We start from the raw sequence: 22,862 nt of genomic DNA, 5'->3' as shown, positions 1-22,862 counted from the left end.
CCATTGGCATTGAGATGAAACTTCCAGTGCAGAATATTCAGGAATAGTTGTAGAAACCTCTGTTAAGAATAGTGGTGCTGGTTTGAGGTCATGTCATGGGTAATACCATGAAATGGTTAGTGGAGTTTCTGGTTAAAAATGCAACTCCCTTTGAAACCTTAGAAGTTGGTCCTAAGAAAAGAAATACAACCAGCTGCTGAAAGCAAATCCATATCCTTACAAAATCACTGGATATAAGTGAAAGAGAGGAGGGAAATGGATCTAAATTCTTAAAATGGTGACTCTTCAAATGCCATTTTTACCTGGAAACAACAAAATACTTATTTTGTTATTTCAGTGCTTTTTTGTTCTACAGGATTATGATCATTAGCATTGCTTGTACAGGACATTCCAGATGCACAGGGTCCCCCAAATACGTCACAAACCGTCTCGTCTTCCATGTGTATACAAGTGAGCTTTGAAATAGAGTAAGGCTCTCATTCTAAAGAATATGATATATAAAATTGGATAATTACATAGGTTTAAAATAAAAGTAGTTCACAAAATGTGTATTTGCTAAGCTGACATTCTAAAGCAAACTCATATTACTTTTCATTTTGACTCACAGAAATTTGAGTATTGGTAATCTTTCATGCTTCAGTAATAAGATCCAGGTAGCAAAAGCTGCAGATTAGAAGGTGCCAAGAACAGTCATGAGTGAGGAAAGCCTTAGGCTGGGTCAGATTTGCTGCCTTCAGCAAAACTATTGCCCCTCGTAGCCCCTAAGAGAAAGGTTCTGCTATTGCACCTCGTAGCCCCTAAGAGAAAGGTTCTATGCTTAGTCAGCCATTCTCCTGAGTATAGTTTTACAAGTTTTCTGCTTTTTATGACATTGTTTGCTTCTTAAAGTTAAGGTAAGTGAGAAGGAGTCACTTTTACCCCAATTTTGGCAATGAGAACAGTAGCTGGCTGGGGAGCATTACAGAACCGGGCAGATTTAGCATCCAGTGGTGGACAGACAGTAAAGCATGTTGGTTTTCAGACAAGTGGAATGTCAAATCAAGCCTTTTAAATGTCACTGAATTAAAGTAGACATAATTCACAAATATCTTTTGAGCGTTAAATATATAAATACTTATGTTCTTTTTGACTTGAGGTGTTACTTTTAAGCCTTCTATCTAATTCATGTTCAGAGCTTTTGACAGCTATTCAAGAGTAAGCTCTACAGAAGTCTTATCTGTCTTCAGTGTCTCATGAGTGTTTTCCTTTTTAATTCAGGAACACAAGAAGCCATTGCAATGTGTCTGCATGTAGAGACAAAGCAAGCTGTCAATGAAACCCTGTGCGACAGTTCCAAGAGACCACCACCAATGACTCGTGCTTGCAATACGAAGCTTTGCCCTCCGAGGTACACTGTAATAATGAAATCATACTGTGGCAAAGAAATGGTTAATAGGACTTAAATAAACATTGGCTTTCTCAGAAAGGGCTCAGATTGCAGGACTGTGGTCTTGCTTTGGGATGAAATTTCACTACTTCTGTTTTTAACAAGCTTTTGGGGTTGGGTGTTTTTTTTTTTTTGGTCTTGTTCACTCCTTTTCCACCCTTCACATCTCACCAATAAAATAGGGAACATTTTCTGAAATAAATCTCTTCCGTGTAGATATTTGCCAGATTTGGAAAAGCAGCCTTAACTCTTCTAGTGGTACATGGAGAATTTTAAAGCAATTTCACAAAAAAAATCCGGAATATTTACTTTCTAGTCTTACTAAATGAGAAAAGCGAAATCATGATTTGCAGTTATTTTCAATTCATGCCTGTTTAGTAGCCCCACATAGTTCTTATGGCTTCTTATGTTTATCTGGAGATTCTGGGAAAAGAGAAAACCCAATCCAAATCCAAGAAAACCCAGCTGATTTGGTCACTTGAAAGAGCCATATGTGAATTTTTGACATGTGTTGCCTTATTTACCCACTTTTGATCTCTGACATCCCTGATCCTTTGCATATTGTTTCTACGTGTTTGCAGAAACCTCCTCTTGCAAAACGTAGGGAAGAAGTTAACAGGAACAGGATGTTTTATAGAAAACGTATACACATTTAAAGGAAGTTTTGTAAATGCAACAAAGGTCTATTTATATATTTACATTTATAAATGTAAACATCAGCAGATTGCCAACAGGCTGGGGTTTTTTTGATGAGGAGCATTCTGAGAGGAAATGCTGGAGCTGAATTTGTCTGGAAATTATTCTTCATTGCTTTATTGTTCATAACTTCTGCATTTCCTTGTTACCTGTAGGTTTATATCTAGTTTATAATTTTGCAATAACACCAAACCAAAGGGATGTTTCAGCCATCTGTCAATAACTACGCCTTCAGTTATGTTCCTGCTGGGCTCTCTTTGGGTGGGATTGCTCCTTCCCTGATCTGAAGCAAGTTGCTAACACTTGAGCTTTGGGCTGTGTTGTTGGAACAGGTGGCAAAGCAGCCCCTGGAGACGCTGCTCGGCTACGTGTGGGGTAGGGATACAGACGAGAGACGTGTCCTGCCAGCAGCCGGGAGGATCTGCTGTTGCTGCTGAAGAGTGCAAAGACAAGAAGCCTCACTCTTTACAAGCTTGTAATCAGATTGATTGTCCCCCTGTTTGGCATGTTGAGGAGTGGCAAGAGGTATGTCTGTGTTACAGAAGTAGTTTATATGTGTTCCTCTGGCTAGGTACTTGAAATTCTCCAATGCAGTAACATGGAAGGTAGCTCCTAAACTTTGGCATGTAAGTGTTTCAACTGATTGCATTAGAACAAAGTAATCCAGGATCAGAAATACTGTTTTTGACTGCTATGCCAATAGACAGTCACACCTTGAGGTGGAAAGTCCTTTTTAAGATTTCAGAATGCTGGATACCAGTTATTCCAGACATCTTTCTGCACTCTGCAAATGCAGTAACCTAGTTTGGAGACCTTGCTTGCTTCCTTGCTTGCTTGCTTCCTTCCTTCCTTCTTTCTTTGTCTCTTTCTCTCCCTCTTCTGTCTCTCTCTCTCTTTCTTTCTTCATTTAATTATTTATTCATTTTGTCTCAAGGACAATGTTTCCTAAACTCTCACTAGGTGTGAGTGACATAGACAGATCTATGTGCAAGATGTGTGTTTTTAAGATTTCTACTCCTTTACTGCGTTGAGGTGGTATGACTTTTTAACATAAGTTCTCTCTCTAATATGTTAGCTAAATATTTTAACAAAAGAGTTTTCTACATGCTGCTTGTTTTGTAATTGAAAGCAGATGCCATTTTTCAAGAGAGCATAATGGGTAAGATGGGCATACAGTGTTTGTGTACAGTAGCAGTGTGATGGGTGAGCCAAGATGTGTGTGCAGGTGTACAGACTGTGTTCTCTTCTCCTCTTTAGTGCTCACGTACTTGTGGAGGAGGGATTCAGACCCGCAAAGTGTACTGTAAGCAGCTGCTTACGGATGGAAGCTTCTTGAAGCACCCTGATGACACCTGCCAGGAACCTAAATTGCCAACTAGTAAACCATGTGCAAAAGTTGATTGTCCTCCTCAGCTGGTCTTTGGAGAATGGTCCAAGGTGAGCAGCCCTCAGCAATGGTGAATCAAACCCTTCAGCTGCAACATGAGCTCTAAAGTTTTCTGCTTGGGTCAATACGCTGTTTGGAGCAATACCTTCGCAGAGCAGCTTGCGGTTTCACAAGACATGAACCTGGACTAATCTGTGCATACAGTTGCTGTGCATCCCTGCTTACAACCAGGCTGATCACAGTCCTCTCCCTGAGCTGTATTTCACTTGCAAAAGGACAGGCTTTAATTCATTGCGTACGCTCTACCAGACATGTTTAGCTATCAATTATTTCATAGCAGAGCTTCCAAAAAGCAATTATTTGCATTATTCTGGAGTATGTCCTCCTTCTTTCCCATTTAATGCAAACCCACTACCACTTTCTGTTCACAAGATTTATAAAAGTGAATTTAGAAGCTGCAATTAAAGGTTCATGTAATATGAACTTGGAGAGAGGGATGAGACTTGGCACAAACTGTTTATAATGTGCTGCATTGTTTCTCTTAGGTACTGTATCTCATTGCTATGTTCTGCCCATGGTTGGCCATAAAGAAATACTGTCATGTTATTTTAGTTGCTCCTGAGTTGTTTGCTGGAACAAATCTGTTTTATATTCTTGTTGTCTGGAAAAGCTGAGAGAGTTTAATGTCTGGATAACACAGGGATTCATATGAAGTAGAGTGTGTGCATTCTCTCAGAAATAAAAAACCCAAACCAACAAACTAGTTTAAAATTACCATGTGTGGTGTGGGACACCAAGTTTAGCCTGACTGCATCCTTCCCTTCACAGTGCTCAGTAAGCTGCGGTGTTGGAATCCAGAGAAGGAAACTTGCCTGCCAAAACCTAACAGCAAAGGGCCAATATGTCACATTAAATGGATCAATGTGTAGTGGTCTGTCTCCTTCCCTGCTTGTAAGGTCTTGTCAGATGAATGCCTGCAACAGTAAGTATGTTACTGTTTCTCGCTGATTTGGAAAGATCTGTTTATAAAGAAAAATCTGTATACAGGTTAATTCATTCATCTCACTATACTTTCACAGCATTCCTAATCTGGCATAATTTAGCGTCATAGTTACTAGACCAGTAATAACAGGATTGTTTTGATTTTTTTTTCTACCAATCAGAAATAAAGGTGATGATCTCAAGAAGTAGTTTTAGAGTAGGCTTTAAGGGTACGCATCTCTCACCTCGCTCTTACCTATATTTGATCTGATCTTTCCTTTAACCTTTACACTATCCCAACTGAAAAAAAAAAAAACCCAAAAAAAAACATAAATTGACTATCAATTACAAATGATATTAGAAAAGATAAGAATCCAGTCCTGGCTTGTCTTTTCACTGTATACATTTGTATACACTGGACATTTCACTTGACGTGGTGGAATTCAAAACCTGAAACTCTGAGCCAGTGATAACATCAGGTATAATTTCTATTTTTCCTTGGAAAAATGAGAACCCCAGTTTCATGAGCTTTGCAGGAAATGATGATGGTATAGACACTCTTCAAAAAATCCAGTATGAAATCTTGTTGGGAAGATTGTCTAAGGGAATTGTATGATTTGGGCACAATTGTTTACAATACTGATGGCAGTTGCACTAATTGCATATATGTAACACCAATAGAAATACCTCACTGATATAGAGTATGTTCAACTGCATAGAGTAATTTAGAATAAGCAGTTCTAAATGCAGGTTCCTTATATATGAACCTGTGCTCTCCTCCCTTCGTAAAGGAAACTTTAAAGGAGACTTTATTAGTATGTAGGTTTGGGGAGTAGGATGCTGAAAAGGAAGAGAAAAAGGAGAGCTGTTAGTTTTGAGGTGGGAGAAAACCAAAAGCCCTCATTGAATAGCCTGGTTTTGATCGCAGCTCACAGAGATAGACATGTTTTGACCCAGTTCATAGTGCTGTCAAAGAACAGCTACTTCATACATTTTGAAGCTTTGCTTTAAAAACTATTCACAAAACAAAATAAGAAGTAGAATAATTACTGATTCATACATAATATGAAACTCTTTTCCTGGCCTGCGTTTCAGATTAATGTGCCGAAATCCTGAGGTTCAAAACTCCACTTAAAAGCCCTGTGGACTTTCAGGAATGTCCTTGGCATAAGGTTTAATAAAATATTTTGAGCTGCATATCTATCTGAATTTAATTAATTGTGGATAGTTGAATGGCAGTGTAGCTGGGTTGCAAATTGCTTGGCACAGACCGATATTCAAGTTAGATTGTCAGGTTCCACCACAGTGCCAAGAAAGCAGGACAGTGGTCTGCAGAAGGAGTGTGATTGTGCCAAATGGGTGCAGACTGAAGTCATACAAGAGGATCACTGTCCTCCTTATCTCCACAACCCTTCAGAGCAAGCAAGCCCTTGCAGCTCAGAACTGCCTGGCAATTCCCTGGCTATGCAACAGGAGGGCAGGGGAAGGAATGAGACATGTCCGTATCCATAGTTCCAGCTTGGGTTTAGCAGAAGGGGCCAGGGCAGCGGCAGCAGCAGGGTTTGGGTTCATGGGCACATTCAGGAGGCATTTCCTTCTCCTGCAGCCGTGGATTCAGCCTGTCTTGAAGGGGCAGTGAATAGAAGGCAGGGACATAGCATGGCCCTAGGGTGGGCAGATGAGTGAAGCAGACCCAGTGAAATGTGGTGTGGGTCATGGTATGCATGCAGTTAAGGGTTCTTGGCTTTGAAAGCAGTGTTTCTAAATGCATCTCCTCAGTTTATGCTTCTGTGGGTCAGATGGGCTCCTTCTTTACTGCCTTATGACAGTGCTGAGGCATTTTAGACTTAATCTTTTTCCCTGGGACTAGTAATCATAGCTGGTTTCTACTTAATAAGCCCTATTAAGTCAGAAACATTTCTGACTGTGGGCTCTGAGTCGTAGGAAGTAACACCAGACTAGCCCTGAGGTCACTAGGACCTGAGGCCCAACTAAAGCTGTAGAGGACCACTGGAGGTCATAGACCCAGATGGATTTGTACTAGGTGATAATGAGGTCCAACGGCTCCAGTACAGTCTAATCCTTAAGCAAGCTTTACCTTGTAGTAAAAATCGCTCCCAAACAGTCCATTACCTCAGCAGATGTGAGATTGGATGATACTGAGGATCTAGAAAATGCATGCTTATGTGGCCTCATATGTTCATCTGACCTTACATACTTATATGGCCTGCCATCCAGAACTCTGAACTTTGTTTCACTCCTGGCCTTGCTCACCAGTCACCAGTAAAAACATACACACCCTTTAGTGTTGAACTGCTAATGAGAGTTAGTGGTCTTTCCTTTTATGAAAAATGAAATGGATGAGACTTGTTAACATATTTATAAGTATGCACTGGTATTAATTCCATGTTGGAATAACTAGTGTAAACAGACCACAGCCTGAAGTATTTTAATTTGCGTGTTTAAAGTTACACTTAACGGTGTCTGTAAGTTGGATTTTGGAAATGGAAGATTTAATACTGGAATGCTTCCCAAAAAATAAATATTTTGGGCCCAATAACTTATTAAAAACAAGATGCTACTTTAATAATTTTAGTAAACTGAGTGCTGAAGCAATTTATTTGTTGTACCATGTGAAATGGGTGAGAGAACCATGTATCTGGGTAATGAGTATCAATTTAAAAGCTGTGTAATTATGAAACCATGATATTCCCCAAAGGTCTGAACTCATTACCCAAAACATTGAAAATAACCATTTTGTTTTATAAGCATAAGAATACACTCTAGGGTGTAGTTCATACAGCGTACACACTTATTGAATGCTTGAAGCATTTAGCTTTTCACCTATTTCTTCACAGCATATTTGAAGCACATGTATGGAAGAAGCATGCAGTTTTTCAAATATCATTTGTGGGTCATCACTGAAGTTGTCATTTTATTTACGTACCTACCAAGTGGATAGTGGTACTGATTTCAGATTCAGGCGCACTGAGAATTGTTTCGGTTTGTGTGTCCATTTTTTGGCTCATCAGCTCAACTCATTCTGCAGGCTCCAAGTTTTTTCTCTGTCACATACCAGAAGGCCGGGTTACCAAACACAATTGGATTGTTTTCTAGCACCAATATGGAGTGTTTCCCGACTCTTCCCAGATGGCCAATTTCATCTTCCATGGAACAGACTTGGGGGGTGCCTGCCCTTGCTCTGAGCCTCCTACAGTGCTTTGTTGCTCACCTACCTGGTGTTTTCTCACCAAGTGTGAGATGAATTCTACTGATCAAAGTGGGACACAGTAGCTTCTAGCAATGAGTCAACACAGTGGTATCCAAAGCATTGCAGTCATTCTTGTGTTGTCTCCAGTATGCCCATCCAGCCACTGCTAGGAAAACCTGCTTGTGGTAGGGTTCATTCAGGCAGCACCCTAGAAACCCTTCAGTATCCAAGTTCCAGCAGTACAATGCAGGAGAAGCTTTATAATACTCACTGTCTCCATCCTCAGTCTACGTGAAGCTTAATGTTGTTATTATCTGCTTTTGCCAATTCATCTGATTACTATAGTCAATCTCTCAAAATTTTAACTTATTTCTCTCTTTCCATGCTTCCCTCCCTACTTTCTTGGCACAACACTGTAAGCAACTCATCTTTCAACCCGAAGAAATTAGGCTCAGCCAGTGATTACAGGGCGGCTTTGCTTGTTGCATGTACTGTGTCTTCACTGGCTGTTTCTTTCACCTCCTATGTCGCTATCAATTTGGCTTGCCTCAACCAGACAACCAGCATGGCCAGCCAATAATTTAAATAACAGTCAAGGGGAGCCTTACTTTTTGGATAGGTTTTCTTTAATTTAGGTCGTTCCGCACACAGCAGTGTCGAATGTGGGGGAAGTGATAGCGTTCAAATTTTTTCAATTAAATTTTTCCATTCCCATCATGCCTAGCCTTTCTGAGGCAACAATAAGAAATATATGGGAAATATAATCATATAAGACTATATATGATAATATATATGATATAAATTAATATAAGACATATATATCCATTTATGTATGTGTGCATCATCTATGTCCTTTATATAGGTACATATTGCCTATATCTTTTTATTGTCAGGAGATATGGGGAAGAAGCAATAGAATTCTTGGCTGGAGCAGGGGAATGTTATGGTTTCATGTTGTTCGTATTTTTGCATTTTTGTGACTGAGATAAAAGCTCAGCATGTTGCAATCTGACTTGAACAAAGCCAGGAGAAGCTCTGTCAAGCATTCTGTGAAAAGCAGATTTTGTAAGCATGAGTGCCAATGATTAAATGCTTTTCAACACTGTGTTTTCTTTCAGAGATTAAACCAAAGCTTCCAGAGAAGTATTCTGCTCACGGACCTCAGATTGTCAGTATTCATCGAGTCTACATTCAAACAAGACAAGAGAAGCGCATTAATTTTACCATAGGAAGCCGAGCGTACTTACTTCCGAAAACATCTGTTGTAATTAAGTGCCCTGTACGGAGGTTCCAGAAATCACTTATCCAGTGGGAGAAAGACGGACAACACTTACAAAACTCTAAAAGACTTGGCATCACTAAGTCAGGCTCGCTCAAAATACATAGTCTTGAAGCTACTGATATTGGGGTATACCGGTGTATTGCAGGCCCTGTGCACGAAACATTTGTACTCAAACTCATTGGTACTGACAACAGGTTGATAGAACCACCAAATCTGAGGAAACATGCCAGTGAAGCCAGTAACACTGATCACAATGAGGCCAACAGCTTTGGGGCTAAATGGCATAAAATGAGCAAAATGTGGCAAATGTGGAGTAAGAAGAATGAGCTTTATCTGGGTGACAGGCAAATAAATGATCAGCCGTTTCTGCGAAACCTTGGAACCTTTGGGAGTAATTCAGCAGAAGACTTCAGCTCGCGTGAATTCAAGAATAAACGACTGGAGGCAGCAGTTCTCCAAGGAGCCTACAGCATGGACACTGCGCAGTTTGAAGAACTGATAAGGAATATGAGCCAGCTCATTGAAACTGGAGAAGTCAATGATGACTTGGCATCCCAGGTCATTTACCAGTTAGTTGCTGAATTATCTAAGCCTCCACAACCAACAACTGAAAAATGGAAGGTGGCCCAGGATGAGAAACGTGCCTCAAAACTCAAAGGCAAATCACCAAATGAATCTGAACGTTTCAGCACAAAAGCTGTTGATAAGTTAATGTTTGACCAGAAGGTTCCAGTTATTATGAGGCAAAAGGAAATTCCTCGAGTTTCCTTCAACAAAACAGTAACTGTACGAATTGGAAATACAGTTTATCTGACCAAGAATACTCACACTGTCAATCTACTGTGTGAAACAGCTGGTATTAGTGAAGTGAAATATACTTGGACAAAAGATGGTGAGACATTAAAAGCCTCTGAGAAGTAAGTAAATATCTTTTATTTTTGAATGACTTATGTTGCTATAAACTGTAAAAATCCACCCTGCTGTGCAATATCAAAAAGCATACTGTTGTGAAAATGAGATAAGCATGAACCCTGTGCCTTTCTCCTATTTAAGTAATTTGCTTTTTTTTCTTTCAAGTGTCTGTCATGTTTGGCTTCACTAACATCAATTTCTACAATATTATGTGGAAGGGTTGCCTTTCTTTGCTAGGTTTGGATGTTCTACCTGTATTTTGTGATCTGTCTTAATTATTTCAACTGCATCAGAAAATGAACAGATTTATACTCCAGAAGCCTACTGGATTCATTTAGATACCAGATATAGTGGGAACATATTAAAAACTTGTGCCTTCTTTTCATAAATGAAAAGTCTTACTTCTTACTCGTTCTTTCTCCTGAAGGAGGGGAAACATCACTGGTACCCTCACCATCCTTCAGCACAGTAAATCTTTAGGTAACTGTAGCTGCATACTTTCAACTTAAAAAGAAAGAATGAGATTTTATGTTTGGTTTTCGTTTCCCTAATACTGTAGAATTTACAAGTATTTCTATCGAGGACAGTGGAATACAAAATAATAAAGCACCTGTACTACCATCACATTTGGAGAACTATACCTGAAGGACAAGTACAGCAAGTGTGTGTTATACTCAGATATTTGCTCAAGACTGAGCAAATACTTTTACTTCATTGCTGATAAATTAGAAGCTCACCTGATAATATTAGTGTTAACTTCGTGTGTGAGCCTCTTGGAATTAGAGCTAGCTCTTGAGTAATGAAAAAAAATGATTCTGAAATGATAAAGGTGCTTTTGGCTATTTCTTAACATGCTTAACTGATTAACTGAACTGCCAAGAAAAATACACTTCTGCAGGGCTATCAATTAAAGCAAAGACATCAAAACCAAGCCATTTAAAAAAGTGCAAATGTTTTTGGAACCATGTAGCTCCCACCGGTTATGTTTATTTTGCAAAATACGCATAATTTGCCATTAATTTGTTGCAAGTGATACTCTCATTTTTTGGACATGATGGTGTTTTGTTTAGTCACGTGTGTCTGTGTGATTCCTGATGTCTCCTTCCATAAGTTGCCTTCATTTTAGCTCAGACATATATTCTTGCTCCTAAGAGATACACTGACTAAGTGGGTTTCTTTCCTATTTTTTTCACAGCCAGGTTTGTTATACTCAAACCCATACATATGTGTGTGTGATCTCAAGGGCCAGTGATTTTAATAGCATTACATCTGAAAAAGAATATGAAGAGGCAAATGGGCTGTTTACCTGTTGGGTTTGTAGCAGGTGGCCACACTTGAGCCATGCAGATGACTTTTTTTGTTGAGACACAAGTATTTTGAGTATGTTTTTGTGTATCTCTTTTGTAAGTGTACTCAGAATGACAGAGCTACAGGTTTTTTGAACATCATGAGTGTTTGGCATAACTCAGGTTACAAGGGGAAAAGTCCATGCAGCTGTTTTCAGCCTTTTCCCCAGGCTGTGATGCTTGCTTTCCTATATTGTCCCTCAGATGGCAGGCAAGATATTCAAGATACCTGTGAGGTTTTGGAGGAAGACTTCGGCTTTAATAATGACAATATTAAAGCAAAATGAACCAACCAAAACAAACACCTCTTTCCCCTTCTTCTCCCTCCAACCCAGAAAAATTTAAAAAACCCACCAAAAGCCACCCCCAAAAAAACCCCGAAACCTACAGTAATTTGGAAGTCAGATTAGACCATACATCTGTGAACTTCCCAGTCCTGCTGAAAACAAAGCTTGCTCTGCAGAGATGGATTTCTTGCCAAGCCTAATACTTTTAATTGTGGTAGTCTGATTTATTCATGCTGCTTCTCCTAAGGTTTTTCTGGTTTGCAGTAGCAAGCTCACTGTCCTGCAAAGGCCTGCAAGTAGGACACAGCTTTGTAGAAGGAGGACATCTGAAGAGTATTCCATGCATGTATCTTTTAGAGCTTCCCTTTGTCGTCAGAGAGGAGGCAGAACTGTTACTGCATGCACTGGTCTAGAATGGCAAACCCTAAAAAGCAGTTTTGCTGCTGTATCTGTAATTCCTGCAAGAAGATTAAGCTGGGTTTGCCACAGGGCGGTAACTCTGGCCTTTCCTTGAATATCGTGCAGGGTGATCCTGGACACTGTTGGAAAAGTGCAGATTCAGAATCCTACTCAAAAGGAACTTGGTACATATGGATGCCTGGTGGTAAATGACTTTGGGTTTGATATGGAAACATCACTGCTATTGCGTGCAGGTAAGACTATAGCTGCCACAGAGTTGAACATGGTTTTGGTATTTTGTTTGGTGTTTTGTTTGGGTGGGTTTTGGTTGGGTTTTGGGGTTTTTTTTGGGGGGAAGGTTGTTTTTTAGTTTTGTTTGGTTTTTACATATATATATACATATATGTATGTATATTTAAGCACCCATCCCCACTCCAATGTGAAACAGCTTCTTTTGTTGGAAATCCCTGAAATTCTGCTTGATTTAATAGGTAGCAATAAGATGGTACTGTTGCCCTAAAACACAGCAAGTGTGAACTCAGTCCGCTTGTATCTATCCCACCTGTATTTTCTGGCCGTTGTTTTGCAAGCTGTATTCTGTTCCAAACACAATGAATTTAAATACAGGATCTACCTTTGAAAGTCAAATAAAGCTTTTAAAACTGGTTATTCCTTTAATTTCGAAGAGATTCCTGTCATCTTGTCCTCTGTGTTAAATGCCACAAATCTGGAAGCCAGCAGTCTCTCAGCAGTGGTTGGAGGTACAATTGTGGCAAGAACTGGAGCAAATATTACAGTTGAATGTCCTGTGAAAGGTAAGAAAGAACTGCACTGAATTTCCTTGTAATGCTGAAATCAGAACTTTACCTTACATCTTGAAAGAAATTACCAGTGAAGGCAGAAAATCACTGATCATTAGTCATGCTTTTATTAGGCATGTCACCCACACCAGCACTATTTCTTTTCTGTCACTTTAATTTATACACACATGTATATGTTCAAACAGACTTGCCTTTAAAAGTACTTTTAAAAGTACTTTTCTTTCCATGGAGTTGTCTGAGGCTCCACTACAGAGCTTAAAGCCCACCAGAGTGAATGACTATCTTGCAGCAGTAGCAGGCATGGCCAGCTGACTTGCTCATCAGAGAACTTTCCTTATCCCTATTTGAGGTGCACATATGTCTAGACTGTTGTTAAAACTGAAAATGAAATCTCCAGCTGTAGTGTAATAGAACTTTAAACCTGATGGTGAAGTAAACTCACCTTTTAGAGCCATCAGTCTGCAGCTGCAGTAAGGAAACAAAGACAAATGCCGAGCCATGAACATACAGATATTTTCTAGCTCCTCTGTGGAGGAGCATTAATGTTCATCAGAAGCTCCATGCATTACACAGTTCACAGCTTTGTTTTATTTTCTACTCCTTTGTTGGAAAGGTACATATTTTTATTCTCATCATTGCTATCTGTTACATTTAAATTGTAAGATTTAACCCACAGTGGTAATATTCTGTCAAATATTTAATAAGCCAAGGTCAGCCTTTTGTACCTTGTTGAAGAAGATGTATGAAAATTGCCTTGGGGTGCAAAGAGAGACTTCAGAGGAGCCAGTGCCGTTCACATTTGTATTGCTGGGGGAGTGCATATCTGAGGGCATGTTGATACTGAACACGAGTAGTGATAGAAATATATGTATGCAAATAGTTCTGCATACAATAGTGGCGCCAGGCTGATGTATATTAGGACATGTGGCTCTGCTGCTCACTGCTGTACCAAGGCTCATTCTTTGATGAAGTAATATTTTCCAACTATAGTTTGGCAACTCTATGCATAACTGACCTACATCTCAAATTCAGCAGAGAGTTAGTGTCACACTGTTAATATTAATATTGTTAGGATGGGTAAGCAGTTACCAATTTAAATATAAATTAATATTTTCACATGGGACTGTAGATTTCCAAATGGTTTAGAATTGTGTATATTCGTGAGCCAAACTTTAGCTATGCTAAGACACCAGTGTTGACTTAAAAAGTGATTTATCTAATTGCTTTATTTCCTGTCATTGCCAAGGAAGTAAGTATTACTGTTTGTGAATTAAATAGAGCTTGCGTGTCTAAAAATGTCACTAAGCCTAGAAGCAGAAAAACTGATTCAATGATGTAAGCAGTTTTTCTGTTCTCATTTCCTTAATGAAAAGTAATAAGCCACTGACTTCAGAAGATTGAACTTAACAGCATTTTATGCTAATATACATCTGTCTAATATGTGGGACCCCAAAATAAGTCCATTTGTGGTGTAACAGGATGAGAACTTTGTGAAAGCTGATAAAACATTGTGTGAATTATCAGACAAGAAAGGGTTTGAATCAGAAGATGCTAATATTTCCATGCATTCTAAAAGTTCTGTTCCATCAAGCAGGCAACATAAATCTGCAAGGGTCCTTTTCTCCTCAGCAGCCATGTTGATTTACAGTAATAACCTTTTGCCTTCTTGGACTAATACCACTGCAAATCAATACAATTAATATCTAGAGTAAAAATGCTATTGGACAGTGATGGATTGTGACTGTCAATCATCTGGGGTTCTCTCAGAATGAACTGTAAAAGTAATTATAAGAGAGCCATTCTTTTAGTGTCAGGGAGACCTTGGCTAGATCTGGAGCACCTTTTGCTCAATGCCATTCTTCCTGAATGCTCAGAAAGAAGGATGTGTTTTCTCTGTGGATGACAACTTCTCCGCATGTCCTGAGTGAGGTGTAGCTATATTAGACTTCTCGTGTTCATATTCTGCTACATAGTTATGCAGGACCCTTCTACACAGACATTACTCGTGCAGATTTCTCAGTGACATCAAGCAGATGTATCTGATCTATTGGACTTTTGCTAGCCCATAAAAGAGTTCTCCATAAGAACCATCTAATGAAGAAGGTGTCTCTATGCATGTGAAGAATATTAGTGCCATGCCACTAGCAGAATTCTCAAATTACTTTTAAATTTCTTAACTGCATTGACTTCTGAGGGGGTTTTCTGTAGACTGAAAAACCTGTAATACTTTTTCATAGCTGTTCAAATCATAGTTTTCTCTATGTATTTAGTTGTACATTTTGTGTCTAGCAGTGTAAGGTCTATTCAGGAATTTTCTTTCTGAAACACATGGAAAATCTGCACATATGCAAAATGGTAAATTGATGGTTCCTTTAGGAGAGAGTATCATGCCATAGAGCAGAACTTCAGCTGGAAGTAGAAGTAGCCTGTCCACCAGTCTGACAAAGGCAGTTGGGAAAGGTAGAACAGAGGCAATGTAAGAAAAGATATACTTCCCAGCTTCCTTTGCTGCCTGGCAAATAGCTGTACAATACAGCCTTTAATTATTCAAGGCCTGAAGAGAACTATGTATATTCCACTTAAGGGGCCCCGGGTTCATTAGGGCACATTACACAGGACAGCTCTTGTTTGATGGTTCTACCGGCAAAGACGTAAGGTTTAATATTAGGTGCAGGGTTAGCCAGCTGACAGCAGGCTTTTTACTTTATTCATTGTTACTGATTTGATTCTTTTTATCCCTTTGAAAGTCTGTCTTGCACACTGCAAAAGTCACATTCAGATGGAAAAAAACTTTGAAATGCTAAAGAGGAGTGTATCCTAATAAGCAGAAGAACATCAAAGGAAAGATTAAGAAAAGTTAGCTAAACTGCTGAGGCTAATAGCCTTGATTTCTCTTTTTCATTTATAACAAAACTATTTTTCCACTAATTATAATAAACTCACTTTTATAGCTCCCACACGAGCATGTGCTACAAGATATTCATAACATTCTGGATAGATTCATATTCCATTCTTACAGCCAAGAGCTTTTCAATCAACACACATGGTATAAATATCAATACTGATTGCTCCAAATTGCTCTTGGATAACATTTATTGTATTTGCAGAAAAGATCGTCTTGTGATTATTACTAAAATAAACTAAAACTGTCAGACTCCATTTATTGTGAAACCTTGAAAGTTCTGAGCTGAAGTAAAATAGGGAGAGAAGATGAAAATATGTATAAAATGTGCGTTGTCTGCCACCCGCTGGTGAGAGAGCAGAAGGGAAAGACCCTGAACTGAGGTTGGTTGTATTGTGTACATTATATCGCATCTCTGAAATATCTTGGCACAGAGGCTTTTAAAAGTAGAAACTCAATTCTTCATCCAACTTCTGCATTCCTGTGAATATATTTTGGCTCTCTAAGAATAACTTGTTGATAAAAAATTGTTAGGAATACACAAAACCTGTTGAATCAGGGTCCATCTTTCTGCACATACGTTTCACAAAGACGGACCAGCTACTTGCTGTCAGTATTGGAACTTGAAACAGGTCCAGAAAAATATCACGATTTTTGATTTTCCATCTGTTCCTTCATTTACCCACGCTATTCCAAATATATCTTTGATGCTGTTCTTTGTCTTCTATGCTTAACCCCTCTGAAGACATCTCAGTGAAGAAAAACAGCAGGATTCTGGCTCTTGATTTCTTTTAGGGCTTTTGTATGTTTTTATAAAAGATATTAATTACAGATTTCAAAGGCTTAAAGGAATAAGTACAGACTTATTTTAGAAGAAAGGAACGATACTTATAATTAGTGTAATAAAAGGAAAGTCTGTTGCTTTTATGCTTCTTTTTACTATAAGTGCATCTATACTAGTTTTTGTTTGGAACAAGTACTAGCTGGAAGGACTGAAAGATGTACCTCAAAAGCTTAACTGTGCTTTGCTTTGTGTCTTGCAACAATCTGGGGACCTGAAAACTGAATCTCTTTGATATGACTACCCTTAAAAGGTGTGCTTGGGGACTCTACCTATTACTTTCCAAATACTAATGGGCAGTAAGTCCAAGAGTCCAGGCAAGATTCACCAAGCAGCCCAAAGCAACACTTATCCAAATACACATTGGGTGTGGGTTTGGGATCTCGGTACATACTATGTTTATTTTGAAGTACACTCCTGTTGCCCTCCACTACTTGCTAATGTAGATCTAGCCTACAGAGTTTGTGAGGATGAAAACATAGAATCATAAATCAGCTAGGTTGAAAAAGACTTTTAAGACCATCAAGTCCAACCATGACCCCAGGACTGCCAAGTCCACCACTAAACCATGGCACTGAGGGCCTCAGCTACATGTTTTTTTGAACACTTCCGGGGACGGTGATTCCACCATTTCCCTGGGCCACCCTCTTAGTGAGGAAATTGTTCCTAATATCCAACCTAAACCTCTCCTGGTGCAGCTTGAGGCCATTACCTGTGTAGTTCTTTAATTCTGATAAAATTCTGTTTACCAAGTCCTTGGCTCTGTAGCTACTTTATGACCATAAATGTCTGGGTCCTTGCTGATACAGCATGGCTATTCAGTAAAGGGAAAGTATCATTACTACCAGTTAGGCAAAACAGTCTCTGATAACAGTTCTGAATTATGGAATTGCCCTAATGCACACCAAACAAGTCTCTGTTGGGGGTCGACTACAGAATTGAGTTTAACAGTCATTTCTGAGTTTAAGAGGATCTGAGTTCATACTTTTTAGCTGCCTAAGCATAGATGCCTTATTTTAAATGCCTGATTTTGAAAAATATTAGCCTTAACCTTCTGCAGATGGAAAAAAGATCAAGTTCTGTTTGAGCTGACAGCCAGAGAACTAAGCAGGACCTGACAGAGTTGTAGAAAGAGTGGGATGGGAAGGGGTCTTGCTTCAGGAGCTCCTCTAAGGAGACCACCAGATGTCAGTAAGTATACCTAAATCCTGCCAGATGTTGCTACCACCTAGGAAGAGGGGCTGTTGCACTGCTGGGAGGAAGATGTAGAGGCAAGAGCTTTGAAAGACTGTGGGAGAATGAGGCAGTGCCAGAGGGCAGGTTGGAGATCAAATGAGGTGCCAAAATGTCTCACACTGGTTTTCTGTCCCAGACTGTTATTCCCGGTGAAGTTGGCAAGATTCATTCAGGTAATTTCAGTAGCAGCATGATTTAGGCTTTTCAGGTTCACTAGAAGCTGATTACCCAAGCATAGTTCAGATGAATATAAAGGAAGCTTGTGACTTCTGCTGGAGAAAATATGAAGATGTATCAATCAAAGAAATTGCATTCTAACTTCTGCTAAGTCCAATGCAGGTGTTGGTGTGTGCAGAATAAATAATAATCAGATGACATCCGCTGTGTGTATTACTGATCCAGAATTGTTTCCTCTGAAAGGTGACATGCAAATTTAGCCTCTGAAGTTTAGGTAAACCTTTAGTGAAGTGCAACAAAATGTGGTTTGTGCCAGCACAGCTCTGCCTTGCTCTCGGATGGGAAATACAGAATACTTTATGAGATTCTACATAGCTGGGGGGAAAATTTCTGAAGACATATCCAATGTTTTAGAGCAAGTAGGTAGTAGGCCAAGATTTTTATGGTGTGTAATATTTCACAGGGCTTTCAAGGATGGAGGAAATTTGTTTTTGAACACTGAATATTTTAAGGGCACCCTATAGTGCGGATTCCTTTTTTTTCTCCCCCCCCCCCCTTTTTTTTTTCTTAAACACGTGTTTCACAGTCCCATCCGGAGCTGGAGGGTTTTTTTCCATAACAGTTGCTGTCCCAGGGCCACTCATGGTGGAAAATGACTTTTTTCATGGAACATTGAGTATTTTAGAGCTGTTCCAGTGCTAGTGGAAAATAACCTGTGTTTGAGGTCAGAAAAATAGATTAAACTAATTTTAAAGTTTTATAGCTGCTTAGGTCTATACTAGAAATTTTTAACATCAGAGGATTTAGGTCCATTACAAGAGTAAGATTCTGATTTTTTAAGGTTTTTCTAAGATTAAGAAGGCCTGAGTTCAGGAATGAGTCTTTGTTCATGAAGGACAATTACAGCTATCTTTAGTTTTAAGCATGTGTTTAATTGCATTCCTAATAAGGATGGGTTTAGTCCTGTGCTTAAGAGCTTTCCTGACTTGGAGCCATAGGATATGATTGTTTGATTCTGCTACCGGTGGATGTCAGTGATGGATCTCCCACTTGAATCACTGGGATCTAAATTGCACTCAGGGATTTTGAACCTTTGGCAGTTTGGATGAGTCGGTATCTTTGGGCTCCTCCCCAGCTGCATTTGCCTGGAGGTGGGATATGAAGGAAACAAAGGTGGCTACAGTCCACCTCTTACCTCTTCCCCTTTATGTACTGGCTGGGGATCAAACCAGGAGCTCCATCTTGAAACTCTTCTCACTACAATTCTGTAATGAAAAAGGCTCTTGAAGACAGTGTGAAGTCTCTGTGTAAATCAACCCTTATGTAAAGGAGAGTCAAGAATTGACACATGATTAACTCCTCCATGAAGTCCTACAAGTATATCCCAAAGCTTAAGTATAATTTCAGCTCTTTCAAGGGGAAAACAAAACACTAACACTTCGTGTTTGGCTTATTAGTTTAATTTCTACTTGGATAAGAAAACAGTACTTTAAAGTTTTAAAGTTTTCTTTACATGAGTACTAAAGGGTAAAGTGCAGGTTTTAGGCCTCAAGTATTTGCCTAGAAGAAAAAAAGAGCTTTTCTTGTATTTTGATGTTATCTTGAACTCTATCCTGCAGTTTCTGTGTAGGAAAGTTGGTGCTTTTCACAGTGCTACAGTAAGAGTTTTGTCATAAGAGGAATGTGGGAACTGTGTACTTTGCCTGCTTTCTCACAAGAGCTGTTGGATGAGACTTCACACCGTGTACAGTTCTGCATACCATCAGGGAGGAAAAATCTTATCTCAGAAGTAGTTTACTATGGAGTCTAATCTTTAAAGGAAAAGCATCAAAAATGTGCATGACAAGACCTTTTACACTTGAAATTACTAAATGGTGGCAGCATTTTGGGGTTGTGTTACGTGCTATGGTATGAGAAGGAGATTTATGCAAAGCACTTTCAAGCACAGACACTACTAAAAAAGGTAAATACACACCTAAAAATAGGGCTCTTTCATATCCTCCAACAGTAAGTTTCCCTTGATAGGAATTCCAGAAACTACAGTATACACAGGAACTCAGTGTCTTATGAGAGTTATGGCAGAAAAGGGTTTTTAACTGGCAATGTGAACATAGAGATAAACTGAAGATGTCCAGAAGAGCTTGAAATGTGCACACTGCTTTCCAAAGGATGCAAAGGAGCTGGACTATAAGGGATGTCTTTTTCTCCTGCTTTATTTAGTTAAGCCATTTATAGGGTGTCTATCAGCAGATAGCACCACACAATAAACCTTTTTTCTGGCTGTATTCTCTACTGCATCTCTCTGGATGCATAGCTCTGAAAGGTTTATGTCACATTTATGCTCACCAGGTTTGAGTTCCCCTGAAAGACGGAGTTAGAGTCCCCTGATTTCTAACACAGAGCTGTATCCTGACTGCAGCATGTGCAGTGTGCTACCCCCTCTCCTCCCTTCATGCTGAACTCCAGCCTGTAACAGGTCCCTGAACTCTTCTCTGAAAGATATCTTCCTTTTTCCTTCAGCTCAGCATTCAAGCTGGGGATTTGACTTAGCACTTTTAATGGAAACCTAACCAGGAGCCCACAGAAAAGGACACAGAAAGAGCTCAATTCCAAATCCCAGTTGTGCTTAAGCAGATGTCCCAGTATTTCCCAGGCTCACCTTCAGACAGTGGATCAGTTTCCACATAATACAAAGGTTGAGGAAAGAAACTGAACCGTGAAATGCAAAAGCTTGAAGGGTCCTCAAAATGACTGTGAAGAGGCTGGCACAGAGGCATACAGTTCACATAGAAATTATTGACTTTTAGATATAAATCTTTGCAGTAGTTTTGGTAACATACAATGCAAGAGTGTTCTGATTACCCCATTACTGTTTTCTTCTCAATTGGCTCACATTCATGGATTCACCCTGAAGGTCTCTCTATAATACTAACTCCGGTCTGAAATAACAGCGTGCTGTCACCACATATAATACATAATAGTCTTGTTTTCTCCATGTATTTAACTGATGTTTTTTCATGGTTTTCCCCCACCACACACTTCATCTGAGATTGCTTGGATGGCTTCACTGTGCCTTTCAATTGGGCTGGTTGCTGGACTCCCGTGCAGGGCTCTGTCCATGCTTCTGCTCCTTACACCTAGAATTTATGTTTGTGTATTCACATTATTCACATGAGAATTGGTCTGATTTACCTGTGTGTGTGTGGTATTCCTTGCTTGTTGGCCCTAGAGAGAAATGTCTACTGCTCTTTGGAGAAAGAAAGAAGAATCCTTTGCTTCAACTTAACGAAGTTTAAGGTGTGTGGCAGATACCCGATTCTGAACTTGAAATGAGAGGCAAAGTTATTCTGCAGATTTCTTCTTCAAACTGAACTCCAGTCCAGGTTTTAAAAGGCTCTACATGCCTCTGAATGAGACACGGGTAGAGAGTAGACACATGGTAATTTTTCTGGGATAAACTCTAGGATACAAACCAAGTTTGGAAGAAGGAAATATTTTAAGTTAAATTCCAGGAATGAGGGACATTTCTGAATGCTGTGGTGAGAGCAGAGGGAGGAGGTATCAGGGGGTGACATTGGGCTGAAGTTTGATAGAGGCTCAGGTTAAAAGCTTAAATTTGAACCTTTCCAAATATTTTTATGTTTTGTGGAATTTAACTTTAAATCTGTTGACTTCAGTCCCACCTCAGCTGTGCCGCTTCTGTCTTTTTTTTGGCTCTCATTGGTCTGATGGATTTTGGTGCCAGTGCGGGTATTCTGGCTGCAGACCTCTAGGCCTTAGATTAAAACAGCTCAGGATCCTCACAACACCTCTTCAACCCATCTGTATAGTAAGTATATGTGCCTGAATGGCCATGGAAAGTACACTGTAAAGGAAAAATATGTCTGAGAATGGTACACTTTAGCCAGAAAGAAGGGGTAAAATGGAAAAAAGACCCTTAAAACAAGATCTCATCCTAATTCCAAAAGGATTTTTTGAAGTGGCATAAAACTTCTTCTGGAAACTTGAAAAACAGCCTGGTTTTTTGGACCCTTGTGCACCCTGCAGTTTTGTGCTTTGTTTTATGCAGTTTTATTCAGTAAAACAAAATCTCATGAGTTTAAAAGCACTGAATAGCTGCTAAATTGTCTAGAATAAAATCTGTGATTATGCAGAAGAGTGTTTCTCTGCTGTTTTTCTAGAGAGAATGATGGGGGGAGCTTTCTCCTTCAGTGAAATAGCAGGTTCCAAAAAATATGTCTGGTTCCTATTACAGTAAAGGAAAATCCTGAGGTGTGCATTGGAAGTGCTAAGCCAGTGATTGAAATGTTAAAGTTGTTCCTAAAGGCTATTCCACATCATGAAGACATCATCTGTAAAGTAATACTGCACAATGATCTGTGAAGAGAGGAGGCAGAATTAGCATTCAACATGGCTGAAACTTCCAAATGTCCCACAGTCAGGTCAGCTTCTATAGCACAACCTGGTTTGGTAGTCTGCAGTGAGTGCTGACCAATATATTTAGTGAAGAAAGAGTTCAGGTGAACAGCAGTTTAACTACTCTGGCTTGTCTTGTGCCCTGTGCCTTCGTGCAGCATTGTGGCTAGTCACTATGCCACATAGGCCAGGCTTACCTCACGGTTTATCTAGGATTTTGGAGCTTTGAAAGAGCGCTTCTGCAGCAGAAGCTCTCCCAGAGCACAAGCAATGGAGCATCTGATTTGCCAGCTCACAAAACACCTTTTTAAAGACAAATGTTTGAGGAAAATAAAACCCTGGAAGTGCTCCCACGGAGCTGGTGCTGTGCCAGTGGAAAAATCACCCAGTTAAAAATAAATGACCAAAGTCATTAATTGGTTGAAACTTAGAATGGCAAGTTATCTGCAAATGCTGTTTTTTGGTGTTCAAGTGTTACAGTGTGTATGTTGATAGACCTTTGGATTTCTAAAATGTCATGAGGTTGCTTAACAACTGGGCCC

The 22,862-nt window shown here is 39.5% G+C and overlaps 1 protein-coding gene across 1 annotated transcript in view; it reads left to right on the top strand.

Moving 5' to 3' along the window:
- Window positions 1-22,862, top strand: part of ADAMTSL3 (ADAMTS like 3) — a 150,457-nt gene that overhangs the window by 115,515 nt on the left and 12,080 nt on the right. Inside the window, exons 16-22 of the mRNA XM_065688592.1 lie at window positions 1,258-1,387; window positions 2,455-2,647; window positions 3,380-3,559; window positions 4,338-4,491; window positions 8,820-9,900; window positions 12,054-12,181; window positions 12,614-12,742. Coding sequence (XP_065544664.1) covers window positions 1,258-1,387; window positions 2,455-2,647; window positions 3,380-3,559; window positions 4,338-4,491; window positions 8,820-9,900; window positions 12,054-12,181; window positions 12,614-12,742 — 1,995 coding nt within the window. The remainder of the gene's footprint in view (window positions 1-1,257; window positions 1,388-2,454; window positions 2,648-3,379; window positions 3,560-4,337; window positions 4,492-8,819; window positions 9,901-12,053; window positions 12,182-12,613; window positions 12,743-22,862) is intronic.

The sequence above is a fragment of the Lathamus discolor genome, chromosome 8, assembly GCF_037157495.1.
Source record: "Lathamus discolor isolate bLatDis1 chromosome 8, bLatDis1.hap1, whole genome shotgun sequence".
NCBI lineage: Eukaryota > Metazoa > Chordata > Aves > Psittaciformes > Psittacidae > Lathamus > Lathamus discolor.
This window is presented reverse-complemented; position numbering and strand designations above follow the sequence as displayed.